Here is a 25,114-nt window from a genome sequence, read left to right as displayed (position 1 = left end):
GTAATCTCTACTTACAGGGGCAATACCTGGCAAGAGTCATCCTCATAAGCTCAAAATATCCCTGTGTATTCACACTGACCACGAAAACTACAAATTCCAACGTCAAGTAGCTCAACCTACTCCATGAGGCACCCAAAACATAGAAACAGCGCTGGTTATGAAGAAAACTCAAGAGTGTTGCTTTCTGCCTGGAGCTAAACAAAAATATGCAAGGACACTACACAGATACTAACACACACACACACATGCAAATACCCAGCTCACTACACTGCCCATTTGGGAAACAGCAAATTCTATCATTCTATCATTTCTATCATCTATCAAATTCTATCATCCAGTTTACTAAAGTTCCTTAAATTTTTTATGAGCTGCAATGTGTAAAGAATACAATATGTAGGTTTTAAATATTATTTTTAGAAAGCAACTTGTACAACACTTGTTGTTACATAATGTATCAGGCATTTTTTAATTATGCCAAGAACATGGAAAATCAAATACTGAAAGCTGTCTGAAGAATGAAGTGTATTGAAAGAAAGTCTGAACCAACACATACCAGAGAATTGCATCCCTCTGAATTTTTCCTGAATATATATACACACACATATCCAAACTTAAATTGGGAAACATAACCACTTCAGATTTGCTTTGCAGATGGATTTGCTAATCTGCAAGCTCCTCCCTGTTCCTTGAAAAAGCTGACACAGAAAAATTAAATAATACTATTCAATAGTTAAATAACTTTGGTTATCAGGAAGAGTTCAAATCTGTTCTGTCCCTGTCCTGCATTACAGGATGTATCTATGCATAGATACTCCTACATTCTATTTGTATCACCTCCACACTTGTTTATTTTTCATTGCTGGAGAACATAGACTATCACGCTAGAAAATGGAGTATCTGTGATTTATGCCAACCATTGACATTGAATCATCATCTCTATAGAGATGCCTGATACTATCTCTGTATTTTATTACTCTCAACATGCACTTGTGTTTGCCATTAACATACCAGTGTTAGCCATTGCCTTCTCACAGGAAAAAAAAACCCTACCAACAAAAAACATCAGAGGGCATGAAAAATGTCCTCAGAGGCTGAAAAATACTACATATATCTTTGTGTCCTATAGCTAATAAACCCCGTAAGAATACAAACTAGTCCTAAAAGAAAAAAAATAGTAGTGATGGATTCAGATCTTTAAGGAAAAAAAAAAATAGATTCTGAAACTCAACATAAACACTGTACGTAACATTTTAATCTGGTTTTAATCTGTTTCCTTTTTTTTCTACTGCATAATCAGCTGGAGCAATTATGCTGCTGTAAATAATGGGTGATATATAGTGTGCACAGTGAAAGCTTAAATACAAGAAACATAAAGCGTGACTTATGACTGTACCTAAAGTGGCTGAACACTAAGCTACCTTGGAAAATTAGTAAGGGCAAGGACTCATACTCACTTAAACAATACAATTTAATTTGTTCAGGATAACAGTAACAAGGACTTAATTATGCCATGAGAATTTTGCATAGCATCACATACAGAAATATGCCAAATAACATGTAACTATTCTGTATATTTCTGATAATCCTTTTTGTTAAATGATTGAAAAATGAATTAGGAATACTCAAAAACATGAAATGCAAAGATACACTGGCAAACAGCTCTGCAAAAGAAATCTATCTGAAAAGTAGTTTAAGAACTGTGGTATGAATCTGTCATAGATAAAACTCTGTGAGGGACATCAGAGAACCCACAAATATTTATGGAATGAACCACAATCTGTATACAGAAGTTAACAAATGTCTCATTACAAATGGGATATTGTTTTCCCAGTAACAGAAGCACACAATTGCATTATATTTACCTTGAGATCCAGTTATAGTAAAAAATGCTACAAAGTAAAAACGTCTGTTTTATATATTACTAGAAAATACTTTTCAACAAACAAAACATTTGATGAAACCAAATCTGATAAAAATTGTATTTAGTCACAAACAGTTAAGAATAAAACTGCATAGAATAATAAGTCTTTAAGGCTTTACCGAATTATTTTAGGAGAAATTTCTTATCACAAGCAAGACTTTTGGATGTTAATCTTTATTATTAGGAACATTCGTTACTGAAAAGTAATCTTGATACATAGATTCAATCATTTATTTTAAGAATCAGCAACGGAAACCCTGGGAAGAAGCTATTAGGAGTTTGTGTAAAGTAACTGAACAGTACTTAAGTAACTTGTATAGCAGAAGCACTCCAACTCTTAAAATGGCATTAATTCCTAAGGATTAACTAATTATTTTCCCCCACATTAACAGAAAGCCAAACACCTCCCCTCATTCCTTGTTCCCCCCACTAACGGGCAGACTATAAAGCTACTTGGTTAGAGAAAAAGAAAGATTAAAGGGAGGTAACTTGAAAGAAGAAATGTAAAAACTTCAATAATGTTGCTTTATAATATAAAACATACAACACAACTCATATTAAAAAAATAACTCCAGCTTTCAGATTACCTTTCATTTTCCAGTTTTACAGCTTACCTTGAAATATTTTTCATTGCATTCATGTTGCTCAGTACGTAAGCTGTATAATGTATCCCGGGATTGTATCTGAAGGGGGCCTACAAGCGTGCTGGAGAGGGACTCTTCATTAGGGACTGTAGTGATAGTCCATTAGGGACTGTAGTGATAGGACAAGGGGTAATGGGTTAAAACTTAAACAGGGGAAGTTTAGATTGCATATAAGGAATAAATTCTTTACTGAGAGGGTGGTGAGGCACTGGAATGGGTTGCCCAGGGAGGCTGTGAATGCTCCACCCCTGGTGGTGTTCAAGGCCAGGTTGGACAGCGCCTTGGGTGGCATGGTTTAGTGGGAGGTGTCTGTGCCCATGGCAGGGAGGTTGGAACTAGATGATCTTAAGGTCCTTTCCAACCCTAACTATTCTATAATTCTATGATTTTTAAATGGTATTTAGTGTCTTTGTGCCTTTTTTTGCTTACCTTTTTAAACTGTTACACTCTGTTTAATAATGTTAATGCTGAATCTGAGAATTTTATTAATATTCTTAGTTCACAGTGTCAGATTCTGTACTGTGTTTCAAAAGCCCAAAGCATGATGGCATATTAAGCTGATTCAAATACAGGCTGCTGCAATGCTACTTTTTTGCTAGGGATAATCCTTGTGTGCCTATACAATAAACAAGCTCAGGGCAATGACCTAACTGAAAAAAATTACCTGATGCCCCAAAATTTTTCAGCTCTTTCAGCTGCCTCAGCCAGCACAATATACACAAGTACTACCAGTATCCTGGGTTCAGCAGTAGCAGTCATTTTTTCTCCTTCTTAGTAGCTGGTGCAGTGCTGTGTTTTTGACTTTCAGCCTGGGAACAGTGCTGATAATACTGATAATTTTAGTTGTTGCTAAGTAATGTTTACTCTGACCAAGGACTTTCTGAGTCTCATGCTCTGCCAGGGAGGAGGGGAAGCTGGGAGGAAGCAGAGACAGGACACCTGACCCAAACTAGCCAAAGAGGTATTCCATACCACAGCACGTCATGCCCAGGCTGTAACTAGAGTTACCCGGAAGGGCGAATTCACTGCTCGGTTGGGTTGGGTATTGACGGGTGGTATTATATTCTCTTCCCTTGTGATTATTCCCTTATTATTGGTGGTAGCAGCAGTGGTTTGTGTTATACCTTGGTTACTGGACTGTTCTTATCTCAACTTGTGGGAGTTACATTCTTTCGATTCTCCTCTCCGTTCCTCTGGGAGCGGGGTGGGGGGAGAAAAGGGGGGAGTGAGGGAGTGGATTGCATGGCTGACTTGCCGACAGGGTTTAAACCATGACAGCAACACCACGGAGCTGCACAGAGAAGGTCTTAGAACAGCTTGAGTTTAGATTTGTAACATAGGTGCCACCGTTACTGCTCAAGGAACACTGTAGCTGAAGTAACATTAAAAATCAGCATTTACATCCACCCCAGTCTGGGCTGACACAAGGAAACCAGGGGCCATGCCTTATTCCTTTAGCCCCTTCACTGGGCACGGCCAGTCTGCACATCACTTGCTTTGGTGCAAAAGGGTGAGTTGACTTCTCTAACTCAAGGAGCTATTAAAACATCCGACATGTCTTCTCTCCACCATCGTAAATCAAGAATTAATTTTGGGGAAAATTAGCAAGTTCAAAAATATTTTCAAATGGGAGGGAGGGAACACCATTATTAAAGTTCAGGGAAGCAAATAGCTACACAACCTGATTTCAATGAAGGTGGTGTGTTTCGGTGCTGGTTGAGGAGAAAGAGACATGAGATTTCTGAGGCATTTGTTTTAAATGTGCAAACTGTTATGAAACAAAAAAGAGAAGAAATGCCTCTTTCTAGGGCAAAGGTAACAAGAACTGCAATAACCTTAAGGTCTCAATAAAAACCCCTATGCATAACAACAGTTCATCATCTAAAGATTAGGAAACATGAAGGCAAGTCGTTAACAATAGTGAGCATTTCAGTATGTAAAATGATAACAGAACATAATAAAAAGTTTTAAATTTTTAAAGCTAATAAAAACCCAATTTCTGTTGATTTGCTTGATTTTAATTGGCTTCACTATAATAGGTAATAGGCTTCATCACAGCCATAATTGCTTTTTTTTCAAAAGATAATAGAAAAAACTACATTAAACAGCTCCCCAAACCAGTACAAAGGAAGTCTTAATCTCTCCTTCACTCAGTCACCAAAACCATTTCAAACAGATTTTTGAAATCAACAGATTTCAAAACTGAAGCTGCATGAACTTCACATGTCAAGTTCCATATATACCACAGAACAAACGCTAATTAACTGTGTTAAACTGTATTTGAAACAGCAAAGAAATATCAGAAGACCAAGGAGACTCTGAGTTCAGGCTGCTGTGTATCTTTAACTTAGCTTTGACTTTGCAGAACATACGGTAGTTAAGATCACCCGCAGTTGAGAAATCTTTTTATAGAACAAAGTATAGCACACTACCATAACAGAGAAAGCAGTGCCCTTGTGAAAGTTTTACTTTACAACTGCTATTTACTTCTGACCTTAAGCTGTTACATGATGGCATCTTTATTAAACAAAGACATGGAGTACATGCTACAATAAATCATACAAAATTTAGTATTGAACACTTTGTAGCCTCTGTTTTTGAAGTGATGCTTCTCTCATGCTCCTCTCCCAAGTTCACAGCTGAACTGATTGACCTGAGAATTTCATGACCTGAACACACAGGCCAGTTTAAAGGCAGGCTGAAAACCTACTTCCAATTTAGTTTTAAATCATATGTGTTTAGAATGAACTGTACCTGAATAATGAAATAATCATAACCACACTGTAAGCTCAAAAGCTTTACCAGAAAAACTGTGGTTGCCCTGAGCACTGAGATCTTCACTGTACTTCAACTCTTTCACCTCTTTGCAAATGTTCTAGAGTGAGGCAAACAGCCAAAAGAAGGCTTGAACATTGTCCTGGGTTCAGCAGTAGCAGTCAGTTTTTCTCCTTCTTAGTAGCTGGTGCAGCGCTGTGTTTTTGACTTTTGGCCTGAGAACAGCTGATAACACTGATGTTTAGACTGACCAAGGACTTTGTGAGTCTCATGCTCTGCCAGGGAGGAGGAGGGGCCGGGAGGAAGCAGGGACAGGATGCCTGACCTAAACTAGCCAAAGAGGTATTCCATACCACAGCACGTCATGCCCGGGGATGTAACTGGGAGCTACCCGGAAGGGCACGTCCTCTTTTCGGTCGGGCTCTTTTCCGGCGAGCGGTATCATATTTTCTTCCCTTGTTATTTCTCTTATCATTATTATTATTGGTGGCAGCGGTAGTGATTTGTGTTATACCTGAGTTACTGGACTGTTTTTATCTCAACCCGTGGGAGTTACATTCTGTTGATTCTCCTCCCCATCCCTCTGGGGAGTGGGGGGGGGGAAGTAGACTGCGTGGTTCTAATTTACAGCCGGGGCTTAAACCACGACAAACATGAGGTTATCATCATCATATTTGCCCACTGAAGTGTGAGTGCAAGTCAGTCATAGCTAGCCAGGCATTGATCTGGAACTGGTACATATGGCCAGGGAAGACTGCCGCATTGCGCTGCACCGCTAAAGAACAGGCACCTCCACAAGGTGGGGTTATCCTCACCATACTTCAATACCTGTAGTCCCTCCCAAACACATAAGCAAGTTCCCATGAACTTCCAGGTCAAACTTGAAGGAATTTGAGAGATCTATGAAGTTGCACTTCAAAATCTCTGCCTCACTCTAGAGCAGGACTCTTGGGCACACATAAACACATCTCTGTGAATCTCCATAAAAACTAATTTCATTCCTACTCACTTCTCCTCACCAAGGGCTGAAATGCTGCTAAGGTAAAGAACACAGTTGTGCAAATAACTCAGCCTAGTCAGAGGCAGTGTGCCAACTGAAAGGAAGAACTTCACAGATAGAATTCATATTAAGCTCCCAAACCAAAATTGAAAACATATCATTAAGGAGGGATGCTATTTTTAATATTAAAATTGTTTTTTAAACACATGCATTGTTTGAGAGTTTACTAGGAGACTTCAAAAAATAACTTCAACAATTTTACATACTTCAACTTTGCTCTGTTTGAATGAATTATAATTCCTTTATTATTGCCATTTACTTTTCTTCCTGACCTCTTTAGTATTTTTCCTGACATGTTTAATAAGGTTTCAAAAAGAGCTGCCTTAATTAACAAACAAATGGATGATTAAAATGACACAGTATTGCCATTAGTTTTTGATACAAATGTTTCTATAAAACATATTTCAATTTGCTTAAGGAACTGCATGAAGAAATTAAAAATTATTGTAAGAATCAGATTCAGTGCTAAGTGAAAGGAAAAAATATAAAGTGGGTACGTGTATTGAGCACATAGGGATTAAAATGAAGAATTAAAGAAAAAAAGTTGCAGAAATGCTTATTCTGAAATTTATTTCATTTATTTATTTATTTATTTATTGTCATAATCTGAGAAATGTATTTCAAATATATGCATTTAGGCAAATTTGTTATATATTATTGCAGATTCCAGTACCATTGACAATTACAGAAATTCCAAGTAAAAGTAAGATTGATAGCTAAAGCTGAACATTTTAAAAGTTGAATTCTGAGTATAAATTTAGCTTTAAATAGCTTTTGGTATTTGATAATTAACAAGCTACATTTCTGAAACTAAATGGGCAGTTCCAGCTGTTATTTTACAATTAGTTTCCACTGAGGGTTTTAAATTAATAACTGCTGCTATAGCTTCAAACATGCCAATGTTAATTAGGAATGGTGTTTCCATGTAATGCTATCCATATATATGAATATTTTACTGGGCAAAAGGTATAAGCAGACTTTTATTCCTCCCCTCTGCTAAAGATAGAAGAGAAAAATGTAAGGCAGGAAAAGACTTCTTCCAAGACCTGTTCCAGAGAGAGGTATAGCTTACTTACAGAAGATAAAGATGACATTCTTAAGGTCATTATGCTAAAAACCCCATGGGTTCAGGTACAACAGCAAAGGGCAATATTTAGAACTTTGTTATTTCATATGAGTATTTTGATTTAAACCCCAATTCAACAATTAATAAAGCTAAAGATTATTAAATGAAAAAAATAAAAACCAACAAAATGCAAAATGCAAATTAAATGTAGAGAGAATCCTGTTAAAAAAAAAAAAAAGATGACATGTCTTGAGGAATAAAACCCCATCCTGGTCTAAAATCAGAAAATAAGTTACAAGATTAAGTTTAAAATAGTCACTGTTACATTTTTTTTCCTAAATAGAGGAAGAACTGAACATGGTGCCAATGTGACCCTGTTTCACAACTTCTACACAATAACAGAAAAACCTTCCTTGAAATACTAACATTTTTTTTCCCTATGTAATAGGAAAACCTCTGCGGTTTATCCATTTTGAAATTAAAGAAGAAACTGCAATACAGATTTTACAATGCCCTGTAACTTTTACTTTTTCCAATTTCTTGTGGTACATATGTACATTTTAAATAAGCTGATTCACTGATTATCTTTGTTGCCATTATTCAAGGAAAAATAAAGAAACTTAAAGCAGCATTAGCTAATTTCTTTTTTACCTACCAAATAAGCTTCAATGAAGCACGGAAAATAAGTTTGATTATAACCTTTCTAAAATAATCAACTCTTCAAAAGAAATTATTCATTTTAGGTCCGTATTCTGGGAAACATGTAGTTATCCTAATACTAAAACTTCTATGCAAAAAAGGTTATTTTTTTTAGCTGTTAATTGGCTTGAAGAGGAAAACATCAAAAATTAATCTCTTTGCTCATATTACAGTTACAGAAAATCCAGGCTTTTTGTAACAATAATTTAAAAGTACAGTTTTCTGAATATAAACACGTGCACAGCAATTTAATATTGTACAAAAAAATATTTCTGAAGAGACGATGCTTATAGATGTGGGTGCTGCTGAAAAGTTTTGAAAAGCATTTGATTTTCTAAACCACATTTGAAAGAAAAAACAGATTTCCACACAGACTGCTGGCTATGTATGTGCTTCTTGCATAAACTCCTTCCATCATTCTTTCCTTCCCCTCACTATCAGCACATACAAACAAGATTGTTTATTACTCCTTTTTTCACTGAAGGATTTTTGCTAACTTATTCTGGGCATTACATGCTTATTACAAGCATGTTCTAGATAAAGGTCCTTAAAATAAAGATAAATAGCATTGTTTTGTTATTTGTAAATGTTTGAGAGTTAAACAATGGAAAACAGTAAACTACAAAAATTAAAAACATAGTAGATTAGATAGATTTATAATAAAAAAGACTTGTATGGATTAAAAGTTTTATGAAAGAATAAATAATTTACAACTACCCTTTAATGATTAAACTCTCTGCCATGTAATTCTTTCTTGGGGGATGGAGGGTTGGGGAGATGGGGGGTGGTGGTGGTGTTTAAAGAATTTCCATTTACATTCATAAATTGAAAACAGTCTAAGGACAGCTTTATGCTTTGATCTATGAAAGATCTACACATGAAAATGACCATGGAACATTCAGACCTGGACTATTAAGCTTTGATGTATGACATGAATGAAATCCTTGGATCTCAAAAATGATGAATCCAGAGCATAGACAACAATTAGATTCTTTACTGGCCAAGCTGAGGAAAGCTTGTGATTCAGTTCACCTAAACTTCTGGTACATGATAGCTTAGCAATATATATTCTGGACTTCATAAGCAAAAGATTTTTACAATAGCCTTCCAACAGCCTGAATTCTCTGTGCTCTTTGTCAGCCATTTCATTTTTGTATTACCAATATTATACTCCATCTGTTCATGGATACTCTCTAAAATTCTATTAATTAATGTTTCATGTCACAGGAGGCCAAAACCAGCCAATGGCAATTACCTACATAATTGAACAGGCAATTTGCACAGTATTTGGTATAACAGGGCCCTTATCCCAACACAGAAATAGAACTAAATATCATCTCAATTTGTACTCGGAGCTGCTTCACATTTCAGCAGAGACATGCATCTACTTCCTCTTATTTTTCACAGAAATATAATTGCTGGGTCTTGTGATGGTTTGTTCATTTTTTAAAGTGCTCACTGCTAATAAGAAATCTTAACTGAGGTCCTCCTAGGTGAACAATGCTACAAACACCTCAACTGTGACAAGTCTCTGTTTAGTTGCATACAGTTAATTTCCTAATTTCATAACACTAGCACTGTAGCAGAAGCATACCTTTGATGTTAGGTATCAAGAAATCCATAGATGACAGTGTTTTACAAAGATCTCAACTAAAAAGAAAAACATCAGCTGGAATTTTTACCTTATTAGACACCACAGAGCAAAACAAGAGTGAGCCCAGGACTGAGAAATTCAATTTTTTGCCTCCAAAAAGATGCTTCATTTTTCTTATAGTTACAGCATTTATAAGATTTCCTTCTGATGCACTTTCTCTGACTTGCTGACCAGCAGGCCGAGTAAGGTGGTTCTCCCCCTCCACACTGCTATTGTGAGACCCCATCTGGAGTAATTCATACAGTTCTGGTATCCCCATCATAAGAGGGACATGGACCTGCTGGAGCAAGTCCAGAGAAGGGCCACAAAGATGATCAGAGGGAAGGAGCACCTCTCTTACAAATACAGACTGTGAGGGCTTCAGTTGTTCAGCCTGAAGAAGGCTGAAAAGGGGAGACCTTAGAGGAGCCTTCTAGTACTTAAAAGTGACCTACAAGAAAGCTGGGGAGGGACTTTTCACAAGGGCTTGTAGGGACACAACAAGGGAGAATGGCTTTGAAACTGAAAGAAGAGAGATTTAGATTACATATTAGGAAAACATTCTTCACTGTGAAGGTGGTGAGACACTGTCACAGGTTGCCCAGAGAAGCTGTGGATTCCCCAATTCCTGGCAGTGCTCAAGGCCAGGCTGGATGGGGCTTTGAGCAACCTGGTCTAGTGAAAGGTGCCCCTGCCCATGGCATGGGGGCTAGAACTAGATAATCTTTAAGGTCCCTTCCAACCCAAACCATTCTATGATTCTGTGAGATCAAATAACTGGCTGACGTTCACTCCATCAGGGCATTAAGATAATTTTCCTATTTCAGTACTCTTCCTTCCCAAAAATGCTAGACCTTTCTCTGTTTTGTACAGTGTATTTGACCATTAATTTGGCCACTGCAAAAGTTCTAACATACACAGCATGATTACATCAGGAAATGACCACATCACCTTGTTTTTATATAGCTTGCTGAGCTGTCTCTAAGCAACAATCCCCCCCTCCCAAATCCCAAGTTTAATATGATCAGGTAGTTAAAACCCACAAAAACATGTTTCTCTCCTTCACTGCTTAGCAGAAACTTCTTTGACCATCTAACTTCTCCTCAGTTTCAATTAACTGCTCTTCCCTTGCTTTAGCCAGGCTAGGCAGCTGCCTCACTTGCATCTTTATCCAACATCTCCTTTATCCAACATCTCCAACATACCCTGCTCCCCATCCCAAGCCCTTCCGGTATCTACAAGAGTTCTGCTCCATAGAACTGGTGGTTTTTTGATGGTAACATACAATTCTGTTTGAAGAGAAGCATACCTTAGCTGGGGTTTAAGAATCAGAAGTTCATGAAAAATCATTAAAACAAACCAACTTCTAGGATTTAGTGGTATAGGGGGAAAACTGAAAAGGAAAAATTGTCTCTTACTGTGAACAGCTGAAAATGTGTCAAATTCTTCAAGCGGACCTATATTTACTGTTATGGCATATGCATCTTTGTTTACTACATAAATAAATTAGCCTGTTTTCTACTGAAGGAAATAGTTATTTTTAGACTAATTGTTATATGCTATAAGAAAACTGAAGTTACCATGTTAACACATTTCTTTCCAACTTTCAATAATCACCTGAAAAAATATTTGTACCCAAACTTTTGAGGCACATGGTTTTCTCAACATTCCATTTTCAATTTAGTTCTCTCTCAAAGTTAAGCAAGTAAAACACTTTTCCTAAGACACAGAGGAAGTCACTTCAGCTTAGAGGCCAGAAGTGGCCTGGTCTATTTAGTATGACCCGCAGCCATTCCAGATTTACCTTTCATGCACTGGCATGCTGTTAACAATATATGAGCACATTCAGGGTTTTTTGCATGAATCTGTGGGAAAAATTCAAAAGATTTTTGGGAATTCTATTCAGCCTTTAGCCATGAAAATGTTTCTCAGCCTTTCTTAGAAGAATAGCTTCTAAATGAGAAGCAAAAATTCTTTCTCATGAAACAGTACAAAAGTGACATTAATTTCATGTGGTTGTATTTCAGACCTAAACAGAAGACTGTTTAAACCAAAGTGACACCGCAAATTAAGTTTGTATCCCCACTCCAGAAACACTGTAAAGACAGTGGTTCAGACAACAATCTATTTTGTTTTATTCTATTAAAAGCAGCAGAAGCAAATTAGAGGAGAAGAGAGGCTGGAAAAAGAAGACAACATGTTGGGATTATTAGAATGTTGTAGCAGCTAATTCTTCAGTAACCAACAAGCTGCTGTAATGCTTTTTTTCTTTTAGAGTATTTAAAGCTGCATATTGTACTACTTCTACCTCTGTTGGTATTTACTACGAAATCTTTCACCAGAATACACGAGTTACACATTGTGTGGGTTTGCTCATTTCACTAATTGAATTTTAAGCACTCTATATTAGCCTGTTACACATTTTTGCTATCTAGTACCATCTCCCCTGGGCAGGTTAAAAAGGGTAAATACTGTGTAAGTTAAGAAATCTTGTATTTGGAGAAATGAATACTACCATCAGGCCCATGTGTTAAAAATATCCCTGACACCTCTTTTTTTCATTGAAGACAGACCATGTTCCCTGCCCTAACAATACAAAGACTTTTGTATTTATCTTATTTTCCAAAGAAAAAATGAAAAATGGTGAAACTAACTCCACTCACAAGTCCATTGGTCTAATAGCAGTGACTGCCATGTAAGAAAATGAATGGCCATCTTCAACCTTAACTACAGTATGTTCTGGATCAAAAAAACCCGTACGTAATTAGAAAATGCACCGACTTTGACTCCAAACTGAAATCTTAATATATATACTTAAAAAATATTAATTTATATTGCTTGAAAGCATTGAAGCTTGCTTGAACAGATCAAAATAGTAACCCTCTTCCCAAAACCAAAAGACCACCCACTACCAACTTCAATATTGTCTCATAAAACTCTGCAAAGTAACTTGACACTCTGCCTGATGTATTTTAAAAACACTAAAGCTAGTATAATTGGATGATTAAAGGAACAAAGATAAGACTGAACCATTTGGCAGCTGCTGAGAAATTAGAAGAATGATGACAGCAGCAGTTAGAGGAAATTATTGAAAATGGCAGACATTACTCAGAAAAAGATACAGGAAGCATGGTGTTGTGATACTGGTCACAAAGAAGTCAGTAGCAGTCAGATGAGAGATGTCTGTGGCCCAGTGCTTATTTCTACTTTACCCATTTAATGTCTTGATTTCTAAAGGAGGACGGGAGCATATTGTAACTGTATAAAACTATGAAAGCCAAATATACATTGCACAAACCTAGATGGGAATATTTATGTACATAAGTCCCAGAGACCCATAATGCAGAAGGGCATCAGACTCTTTAAGGAACTGAGTGATTTCTGGTTTGAAAAGCACTGAATTTCCGCATTACAGGTAAAGCCACAATTACGAAGATATCATATTCAAAAATATAAACTGGCATAGCTTCATTGATTTTAGGTGTAAACTGCATCCCTCCTGTTGTTTACTCACTGATTTGTAATGTGTGTGCAAGGAACACTACACAGATCCCCTAGGTGACAGGAATGGCCTTATGGGGTCTGGAACTTACAGATTCCACTTTATGACTGGGGATTTTCCTCACAAATTTTTGGTTGCTATGAGAAGTGGAACGTACACTTGGTTCAGATATCAGATGCGAGTCTCTTTGGACTGAGAGGGAAGACGGAGGTAAAGCCTGTAAAAATCTTGGGAAGATCTCTTATCTGTGGGCACACGGACAGTTGGATCAGGCCCTGCCACCCAAAGCTGTTGTTGGTGCCAGGCTGTAAGATTTCTTCCACGACAGTTCAATAATACAATAGATAAAATGCTCATTTTAACAAAGGGAGGGGAAAAAAAAAAAAAAGAAAACAAAAAGGAAAAAAAAAGAAGATATCGACTACTATAACTAAACATACAAGCAAAAACACTAATTTAAATGTTTCCACATGGAAATACGAAGAAAAAGCCTCACAACTTCAAAGTGATCAGAAGTGAAACTGGAGATACTTCACGGTCTCCTAAAAATCCTAGTCTTGACAAAAAGTAAAACTTGCTGTCATTTTCTAGGCAGTAAATGTTTTACTGCTGGGAAAAGATTTTGATGTTTGTAATTTCTATTGAAGAGCACTACGAAGTAGTTAAAAATATTGCCACATCTGAAAAACAGACCAACGGGAAGTATAAGACACTTGTTCATCTGTATTTCTGTGACTTTTCTCACTTGGTATTATTTGCAACCATACTTTCATGTCTGGCAACAGTGCCAACTCTACTAAAGATCATACATTACTTTTATCATGTTGATTACATATGTTCACCAGTTTTGCTGCCTATATATGATTAGTGTGGTTTGCACATACTTAGTGACACAATCCAGAGCATGACATTTTCACAGAAAATGTGTTTACTGCGAAAGAGTTCCTTAGAAGTTTGCGTTCCTTTCAGCTTTGATCTACATGACATCAAGAATCCTACAGTTTGAATATATGTTCACCATTTATATTATTAAGATCTATCTCTTTCACACTATATGGCTACTGAGCACTTTGGTAGTCGCAAAAAATTTCCTTTTCCCTTAGGTGAACTTTGTTGTAGCTGAATAAAAGAAAGCCTCTTAAAATGTTCTCATCTGTGAGCTTAAGCTTCGTAATGACTTGACATTTAAATTCTGGTATTCATCAGCACTTCACAGAAGAACTTGATTTGTCTAAATGGGTTTGAAAGCCCACAAGTGAAGAAAATCAGAAAAACCTGGTTTTGAATATCAAAAGATCATATGTGAAAAGTATTTTTACAGGCTGCACGTACCCATTTTATTGATCAACTAACTTCTCTCAAAATGAATTTTTCTGAGACCATATATGAAAACCCAACTCCCTCTCCAACACTTACTGATAAATGTCTTTTCTGAGTACAGCTCTACTAAGAGGGTTGTCAGCCTGAGGAGCCATAGACACAGATCCAATCTTGAGAACCAAAGTGTCTTCTTTAATTGCTGGATTAGCTGTAGTCAGGAAAAGAGAAAATATGTGTTTGATTGAAAGTCAAATGCTTGCAGCAGAAACTCTGAAAAACTATTGGTTAAAAAAATCTATATAAGAATGTCTGCTAAAGATTCAGTTTTGCACAGGAGCAAAAACTAATGCATAAAAAAACCCCAGAAACAAACCCCCAAACTGAAACACCATAAAAACAATAGCACGGTTGTTTGCGATACATAAAAGACAGAAGTATTGTTATTTAATTTCCCCACAGAGTTTTATCACAAAACTAAATCCTCGTCTGTGACTTCTCATTTTCTCTGATGGTTGTATTCCACAGACTTATTTGTGATTTGCCTGTTTCTTCTTATCTGCTGAAATAGCAGCATGTAAAGCACTCTGAATCATTCACCATTTTTAATATGGTGCTTTAGATGTAAAACACGGTAGGATATTTATTGTAACCATCCCAGTAGCATTTGGTATTGGTTGCAACACACATGAAAACTTCAAACACAAGGATTGAAAAAGAGAATCTGAAATTTGACACATATACAAAGAACAACATGCAACAGTGGACAGCAAATTTCACATCAATAGCAAAGTTACTCCAAGAAGAAAGATCTCTGCTTTCCACTTCATGTACATCATAGTCAAATTTCAGCCACATCTACAAAGTCTCAGTTTCAAAAACAGTGATCATAATAGATAGAAAACCAAAGTTCTGCCCAGAAAAAAATAGCAACACATTTCCCATACTAAACTAACTCTGAAATTTCCTTAGAAGAAAAGACTGAGTCTAGTGCATCTCCCTCTCAGCAGACACAGACATACACAAAGCATTTGAACAACATTTTGCCCAGAAGTCAAACCCTCTAGGCCCCACCTATATATAGATGGTTTGCTTGCCAGAACTAAGGTAGAAAAGTTAAGCTGACAACATCACCCTGTTTGTGACTAAATCAGAACCTGCATTTGCAACTTTTAGATCAAAAAGCAAGGCATTATACTAAGTATTAGAATTCCTGCCACTGCACACTTGATGTTTTGTTGTGGGCTTTTTTTTCCCCTGATACTCACATATGAAAAAGGAGTAAAGTTACCAACTATACTTCAGATTGTAACTGCAACTTAATTAGGTGGCAGATGTCTAATTCTGAGAACTGGTTCTTAATAAAATAGATCTTAGGCTAAGAATTTTACGGTGTCTCTGACACTTAGCAAAGCCAAATAAACGTAAGACTACTTATCAGAGTCTCTATTATGTAAAGGTTTTAGGATATGGTTCTTTTGTGTGTGGTTCTTCCTGTAAGGTCAAAAAATTAAGCCAATCTTAAAACAGAAAGAGTTACAGGCTTTAATATTTTCAGCTGATTTCTAACGAGTGGTAATCTAAGTCATGATTTAGGATGATGAATTCTTATCTCCATACATTAACCCATGATTTCTTTCATTAGTTTTTCAAAATGTGGGAATAATGTATATAATCATAGTCATTATAAATATGTAAAAATAGGAGGGGGGAAAAAAGTCTACACTACACAATATAAGTGCAATCTAGGAAAAACTAACAGACTGAAGTGTAATAACGTTCACAAACTTACTTGTTTTTACCCAATCATCTCAGTCTTCTTTTTTGCTGAGATGAACACATTATGCTCTTTTAATCCTTTCTTGTACGGCTTCCCCAGCACCTGATTAACATTTTTGGTGCTTTTCAGCACCCTCTCCAGTTTTATCAATACCCATTTTTATAACACAAACCAAAATGGACATGATATTACAGCTGCAATATGCAGAAGCACAGCTACCTCTCTTACTTCTTTTCACTATGTCCACTGTGACCCTTATGATGTTTCCAGCCACTGTTTCCCAGGATAGTCTCTCCAGCCTGAGGATATAGTTTGAAACACAAATTGTTTCCTTGATATATAACTCTCAGCTTTACAAGATTTACTATATTTTCTGCAAGCAGTGATTTAAGCACAGTGATCCAGATGCATGACCTATTGAGTCCTTAACACTATTTTCCTCAGGAAATTCTTTGCAACATATGTTGACATTAACAGCAATGGTTTTACATTTACTTTCAGATTATTAAATACCAATTTCACTTATTATTCCCAATTGACAACTTGAGTTGGTTTGGGGTTTTCTTTTAGACTATTAGCTAGCCATTTTAAATTCATTTAACATTTCCAAAGATATCGTATGGAGATGTATTTAAATTAGAATACCATGAGACACAATGTCAGACTCCTTACAAAAGTCTAAGATTATCAAATCCTTGCAAACATTTTATCAACTAAGAATTGAAGCCATAATGAAGAATGGAAATCAGATGTGTTGAACAAAATAACTTTCCATAAAGCCATTATTTAGTGTTATGTAAGAAAGATGTAATTGTTTGTTAACTGTACCCTGTAAGAGGTATTTTTCCCTTTACATTCTGTGGGGGAGAGTGATAAAACTACCTCTCCTCATTTTACTTGAACATCACACTTTTCATTTTACCACATACACCTTTAGCTGTTAAAAACCTACACTTCTAAGGTGTGTTAAAAATTAGCCGCAGAAGACTAAGATCTCTGAGCACAAGCTACTCAGTCTGACGGATTTGACACTTTTCAACTGTAAGCAAGGAGGATGTTACAGACCATATGTTATGACAGACTTCAAAGTAGAGTCATGCTCATGTGACATGAATATATCACTCCTACAAATGCAGGGCATACATCCATTCAGTATGCCGCCTTTTCTTTTTCACTATCATCAAATTTATCATGGCCTTTCTCGTGATTCCTGATACTTTACTCCTAGTCATACTGAAAAAAGCTCCTATTGTCCTCAAACCAGCCAGATGTGGATTTTCCCTGTCTTTACCACTTCTTATCTGGTTTTTGCAATTTAAGATTTTTATTTACAGGGTTCTGCTTTGCAGTAATTCTTGTTTCTATTTGTTATATATTGCTTTTATATATTTTGTTGCCTTTACTTCATTACTAAGTGTTGGCTGTTGGCCAGAGCTTGAACCACCACCTGATGTATTAACAAATCAAATTGTGATGGAAAGCAGCACTGCTTATTGCCTAGGACAGAAGGCAGCCCTCAAGTCCATCACAAAAAGAAATGCTAATCTCATGCTGCTGCAAAAAAAAACATGAAACTAAAAGGTTATAAAAATGTGTGGGTATATTCATGCATGTACAAATGTAAACCCCTCAGCATAAAACCCATGATGTTGATTATTTCCTAGTGTATGTGTACCACAGTTAACTGTGCAAGTCTGGTACTGCATGGCATGAATAAAGAACATATTTGCCTTTTTTTTTTAATTCTAGCTAAAAAGTTACAATTACATGCATTTTTTTGGGGGGGAGGACAGCTGCAGTAGCTATCACTAGGTACAAGGTACAAACAGCAGATGACTGACTAGAAAAGAAACTGAGGTCAGTGTTTTTCTACTTTTACTGCAGTGATCACAACCTGAAACACCCAAATCTTAAGGGATTAAAAATCCCTCTTAATTAATAAATGATGAATGAAATCTTTTGGGACGTATCTCCACAGCATGTAACAAGTTTCTAATCTAGTACACCAGTAACATGGGTCATATTCAACTCTCATTCTTTATTATTGGTTCTAATTTCTATTGTTCTTGGAGACAATAAGCAGTAGAAGAGAAAAAAAAATTATTTCACATTCAGAAGCAGAGAAGAGTTTTGGAAAATTTAGGGTGAACAAAGAAATAAAAGGAGAATGGTACTAATTTTCATAGTGATCATATTTCAGATTTTTTCAGTGGAAGAGGTTTGCTGGATTTCTTACTTATTTAGTAAAGCTAATCTTTAGCTTTATTCTTCAAAAGCATACATAGTTTTTCTTCCTGTCTCCATTCTTAACCATTCTGTTCCCAGTAGCATTTCTATTCTTTGCTTGCAATTCTGTTCTTTGCTTGCATTTTCAAGCAAGTGATAGCAACAGGATAAATTTTTTTATCATTTCTGTTTAACGAAGTGTATAGCTACAGAGCTACAAAAATATACTTAAAAAAAAAAAAAATTCCTTGACAGCATGCCCAAGAACTCCCTTCCAACCAGAATCATAATTCTTGCTTGCCAACACAGCTAGTCTAATTTTATCTTCCTGTGTTTTCAGGATTCCCAGTTGGAAAATTGTAGAGGATGCTGGCAAAAAAAAATTATCTATGTAAATTCTCCCTGTCTGCACTTCTTGCAATTAGGTTATGAGAAAAATCTAAAGACTATATTCTTAGGATTATATGGTGTGCTATTGTATATAATGGTAAAAAAACCCACCAACCACCCATACCTACAGGACTTATGTAAACATATCATGATATGAGTAAAACTTTTCTCTACAACTGCTGGCAATGGGAACAATCACATTCCTGCTAGCTGTTACATGCAGGAATTTTAACATCAGAATTGCTTTATTTATGTACAAATATTTCAATAGGGATGTAAATATATTTTATGCATGAATGGAAAACAATTTCTTACAGAAAAAAGTACTACCATACATCAAGTAGCTACTTCCTGTTGTTTGCAAGAACAACTTATGCTGTCCACAAATCTAAACACCTGAAAACCTCTTGCATAGAAGTCTGAATGGTTCAATTAAAATTTACTAAATAAATGATAAACATTACCATCTTTTGGGCATCAATCATAAGGTACACTTCAGTAACATTCTCCAAACTGAACTAGAACATCAACCTGTTTCTCTACTGCATGGTTTTCTAGGTGTCAATTCCCACAAGACCTAAGGCTCCCTGATTACACTGCATTACTGGAACAGGCGTCTATGGAAGACTGAACTGGTATCAGCATAACGAGAGCTAACACAAGAATCACCACTGCAAAATTGGGTTCTCTTTCCGTGATTCTTGACCATATAGGTACTGGGAAAGCAACAAAAACTTTTCAGCACATCTGTAGAGAAGAAGCATGAATGTTAGATGTTTCCTAACTCGCCCTTACAACTGAAGGCTCCAGCAACAGTCAGTGATTTAACTCAGAGTACGTGTTTGCAATATTGAAAGCAAAAAATCTCTAACATAAATACTGTACCTTCAGCAGTGTGATGATCTTCCTCATTTTTGGGAAAGAAGACTCTTATTACACCAGTGTTAATGTAAATCAGAGGCAAGTTGCGGGAAGTTAGAGCATGAGTCCTCATAGGCTGGCCTGGTGATTTTCTTTTCTCTTTTTGACTCCTTGGCAACCTGGCTTGAAAAATGCTTGCAATCGCATTAAGCAAAGGAAAACAGACGACCACATCAAAGGCCTGAGCAGAGAGAAGGATCTCATGGAGGAAGTGAGGAGAACCATCAGTGTGACCTTCTGATAGTTTATGGAATGTTCTTCGTTCATGTCTTGATATCAGTTTGTGCCGGACATTTTTTGTCACAGCTTTGGTATAAGTGAGAGAAAGAAATCCATGTTGCTGGTGGGAGCCATCTAAAAGTTTTGCAGTTGTCTGTTTCAAGAAAAAAAACAAAAACAAACAACTGCTGCAAAAATGTACACATATAACATCCATTACTCATCATATTCTCTGTTAGTTGTTTATGGTTCTATATTTTCTAATAGTTTTCCACTGTCTCTGTATAGTAGAAAAAATCTTTCATTTTTCTGAAAGAACAATTTGTCCACAGTGCATCCACACTTCACTGTACTGTGTCAGCTTAAACTGATTTGCTGAACATTTTCTTTTCTGATTATTTATGTTATATGCAATTCAAATCTAATCAGCCAAAACCCTCCACATATTCCAGGGTCAAAGTTTACCCATTTTTTCTGTTAATTTTTCACACAGATATGTATTTTGATTTCTCCTTCACTTTAGACATTTCAGAAGTAGATCTTAGTTCCTTGCATTATTCCTTCCATATGTGCAAACGGTGCTAAAATAACACTTGGATGCTGAGGTAGCTTCACTCCATCTAAAAATGGGTGTATAAATGACCCATAGTCAACTAAGTACTCTTAAGAATTGAGCTGGTTTTGCCCTCATCCCCTCTGAGTATTTAAAGAGAACAGCAGTACCACATGCTAAAGTACATCACTTAAATAAAGCTACACTGCACTGTACTTCAGAAACAGCAGATTCCTTCAAGACACATTTCCCAGCTAAATGTGACAATTGTATGCTTAGCTCCCAGAAGATGCATAGTACAGTTTTCATATTACCTTCAAAAGTCTTTCAGTAATACATTGTTACTGAGTAAAAAATGTAAAAATAAACACTAAGAAAACCATTATTTGAACAGTGTAATAAACATTTTGACAGAATTCCGTAAGTTTGTTTAAATATTAGCTATAATCATGGGAGCACAAATTAAAGCAACTACATTTTGCAAGTAGTTGCTTCTTTCAGCATTTCAAATTTGATTTAAAATAATTTAATATTATTTAAACTTTTTAATGGAACAATATCTTCTCATAAATAAACAGGATACAGAGCTTAAATGCTGAAAAACTAGAAGCTTTTATGATTAAGTAAATTAAAACAAATTAGTAAGTTAATTTCCTGTAAGAACTGAAACAAACAGAATAAGAGCAAGTATTACCAATCACTATTCTTGATGAAAATAAATCAGACCACACAGAACTTCCACTAACATGAAGTGATTCTATACAGCCATACATTTGTGAAGATAAATAGATCAATGTCATAACACAGAAAGTCTTTCAAGGATAAACAGGCAAGAAAAAACAGGCTAAATATCTCACACTGAGATATTCTGAATCAGCACATAATGTTCCAAGCATTCAAAAGAATAACTCAAATACAAAATTGTTACATTATAGAATTATAGAAGTGATTTTAAAAGGTTGCATAAAGGAATACTGCAGTAATACAAAGTACTTAAATCCCTAATAGATATCCAAATTACAGGAACAAAATGTGGTGTTCGTTAGTGGCTTTTACATATTTGGTTTTCAAACATTACTGTATGCGCTCACTTGTAATATAAATGAATCCCATTGACTGCAGTGGACTGCTGCTACACACCAGGTGGTGAAACATCAACCTTCATTCCTGTATCTACTAAAAAATGACTGACAACTATTACTAAAGACTAACAGGGAAGTAACACAACAAATACAATCAGTATAAGCAATACACATATTCTGTACCAACGAAAAGAGATTACAAGAAACTAAAGCCATTTGAGTTTTTTTGTTGTTGCGTTTTTTTGTTTTGTTTGGATTTGGTTTTTTAATCCAATTGGCATTTATTAGTGGAAGTTCTGTAGTAAAATTTTTTTTAAAAGATTCTTACAGAGGGAAAGAAGCCAGAGAAGTTACTGAAAGGGTCCTGCTTGCTGATGGGTCGAACCAACAAGGTACGTCTGTTCAGCTTGTCAGTACAGGAAAGGAACACACCTCCATATTGCCCCAGAGACCAAGAATCTTCCCCAAGACTTGAGGTAATGAACAAGGCATGGAAGAAGGAAAGACAAAAAGAAAAAACAATTGAAATACACTGAACTTGCGTGTTTCTACATAACTGGAAGGTAAAGCCTTTGCCATACAGTCCTGAGTTCAGCGGTAGCAGTCATTTTTCTCCTTCTTAGTACCTGGTGCAGTGCTGTGTTTTTTCGACTTTCAGCCTGGGAACAACACTGATAACACCGATGCTTTTAGTTGTTGCTCAGTAATGTTTACTCTGACCAAGGACTTTCTGAGTCTCATGCTCTGTCAGGGAGGAGGGGAAGCCGGGAGGAAGCAGAGACAGGACACCTGACACAAACTAACCAAAGGGGTATTCCATACCACAGCAAGTCATGTCCAGTATATAAAACTGGGGGCAGTTACCCAGAAGGGCTAGATTGCTGCTAGGATCGGCCTGGGTATCGGTCGGTGGGTGGAGATTAAGACCATAAGAATAAAAGTATAGTAAAATCCTGAATACAGAAAAGGGACTTACACCTGGATTTTCAGCAGATACCCTCATTAGAAGGAGGAGGAAAATGATTACAAGAATTAAAAAACTGAAAGAAAAGCTACATTCATATACGTTACAAATCACTGCACTATTTAGAAAAAAATAGCTATTAAGTATTAAAAAGTGCTTTGTACTACAATTCTTGTAATCATTCTTTTTAACATATGAAAAATAAAGAAAAATATGTTGCTGAAGAAGAGTTATTCAAGGTAAGCACCTTAGTTTATTAAAGAAATCTCACCAAAAGCTTTTCTCTGCATTGTAGGAATATTCCTTCAAAATGTCCTGACTGCCAGTCTCCCCCTGGCCTGGAAGACAGAACGTTCACCTTATCTATTCTCTGCTTTTGGTTTTAGACTACAAAGATTTAAAGACAGAGAAAGGTATTCTGAAGATATTACAAAATATAAATGTGAACAGTAACAATATTGTCAAGTAGAGTAAGTTTTTGCTTGATTGGTTTTGTTTTTTTTTTTATTTTAAAGCCTCAATATAACTTTAGCAAACAAGTACTCCCTGAAGTTGAAAACATTTCTAATGGAGCTTTCAGCTTCTGGGAATGAAGTACCTTCTCTCAAGCTTTCCATAAAATCTGTGGACAAAGCAACTTCTTAAGAGCACATAACTACCGGGATTCCAAAACATTTTAAACCATCATGACTTGATTTTAAAAAGATTTTTTTAAATAAAGTACAATTCCTGATTATAAAATACTACAAAATACAGTGTGCACAAACAATAACTGCATTGGGTAAAAGAACAGGAATTCAAATTTTATGACTTCTTTTCAGGCAGCTGATCAAAAAAAAAAGTCTCAGAAATGCTTATAACTTTGCTAAACTGATACTATATTTCCTTCCTACTATATATAGGGAACAACAATTGTCCAGTAAGACCTTGCAGACATCAGATCCTGCTTGGACACGTTGCATAACACTGTGCTGTGTCACAGACACAGATAATCAGCTTAGTTCCCTGCATTACAGTGTTGCTAAGCCACAGCAAAGGAACAGCTCAATTTTTTAGAAACTTCTTTTAATGTCTAAGAGTGTGGAGTATGGTGCTATAAGTCATTAAATGTTGGCACTTGTTAACACATCATGAAAAAATATTTAAGGAATCTCCCATTCAAAAGTTCAGCTAAAATTAGTTACTTTTTTTTTCTGTCTAACAGACCAGCAGAGCAGTAAGTGTGAAAAACCACTCTCCGGATTTGTACTGATTGCTGTGGTTTTCTTTGGAATCAGACATAACTCTGTGAAAATTCAATTCTGATTTTTATTACCTAAAAGGCTAAAATAATTTCCCTGAAATTGAACAGTTACCTTCAATTCAAGAAAACAATTAAAAAGGATAAAGAAAAAAACCCAAAACTAACCAAAACACCTGCTGCCTTCTTTCTTCCAACCTGAAATAAAAGCAGAATAACTTCCAGAAATTACCTGTTTCTGTAATGGTCAATATTGAAGCTTTCTATTTTACATTTGATTTTGGTATAAACATCCTGCATATCCACTGAGGCACTGAGATCTTCTACTTCACTGACAACACAAACTTCTGCAATAGTCAAAGAACAAAATGATTAATCTGAAACTTGACAGGTTTTAATCATTTTTTTTTTTTTTTAATTAAGTGTCACACTGATAGGAGCAAGAAAAAACCCTAGAATCAAAATCTTACAAAAGTGTAGAAACTTGGAGGGTTTAGTTCAGGTGTTCATAGCATAATTCCTGAAAAATTATAAAAAAATATTTGCCAAGATACTTACTCTAACAATATTTGACATTTCTTTGTCTCAATAATTAGTTTTTTTAAATCAAAGGTTCAAGCACATCTCTCTGAAAATTACTTTTAATCATTGTTCTCCTTATTTATACATATTTCTATGAGTAAATGTTATTTGCTAAGCAGCAGCATTTCCTAACAAAAAAACCCCAACATAATTTCAATTCCTGCAGTACATTTACAGAATCTGAGCTCCTTTCAAAAAACTACTGTTCGGATGATAATCCAATTCTAATATCGAAGAAAACAGAGAAGCTTTGTACCACACGTATTTCTTGTTTCAACAAAAAAGTTGAAACTTCTACTTGAACTCCATCTTAAACTCCCTATGACTTTAAGGATTATACTATGATGATTATGTTAAATTTATATTTGAAATTATCAATAAAAAACTACATGTCTATGCATGGACATACACAAAACACTACTAAATCAAATAAAAATGAAATATGATTGCTTTTAAGGCAATAAACACAGCACTCAAGTAAAACAACCAACTTTTCTCCAAATTAATATAATAATTTTTCCACAAAAGGGAAGTTCATGG

At 35.8% G+C, this 25,114-nt stretch overlaps 1 protein-coding gene across 9 annotated transcripts in view; it reads right to left on the bottom strand.

Moving 5' to 3' along the window:
• Nucleotides 1-25,114, bottom strand: part of VPS13B (vacuolar protein sorting 13 homolog B) — a 456,296-nt gene that overhangs the window by 173,526 nt on the left and 257,656 nt on the right. For all 9 annotated transcript variants that reach the window (XM_080611867.1, XM_080611862.1, XM_080611863.1 and 6 more), the window contains 4 exons: nucleotides 24,225-24,339; nucleotides 22,117-22,258; nucleotides 19,899-20,307; nucleotides 14,717-14,828 (listed from right to left, as the gene is read on the bottom strand). In XM_080611867.1, coding sequence (XP_080467993.1) covers nucleotides 14,717-14,828; nucleotides 19,899-20,307; nucleotides 22,117-22,258; nucleotides 24,225-24,339 — 778 coding nt within the window. The remainder of the gene's footprint in view (nucleotides 1-14,716; nucleotides 14,829-19,898; nucleotides 20,308-22,116; nucleotides 22,259-24,224; nucleotides 24,340-25,114) is intronic.

The sequence above is a fragment of the Psittacula echo genome (genome assembly GCF_963264785.1).
Source record: "Psittacula echo genome assembly, chromosome: 2".
Taxonomy (NCBI): domain Eukaryota; kingdom Metazoa; phylum Chordata; class Aves; order Psittaciformes; family Psittacidae; genus Psittacula; species Psittacula echo.
Note: the sequence above shows the minus strand (reverse complement) of the source record. Positions and strands in the feature narration are given on the sequence as shown.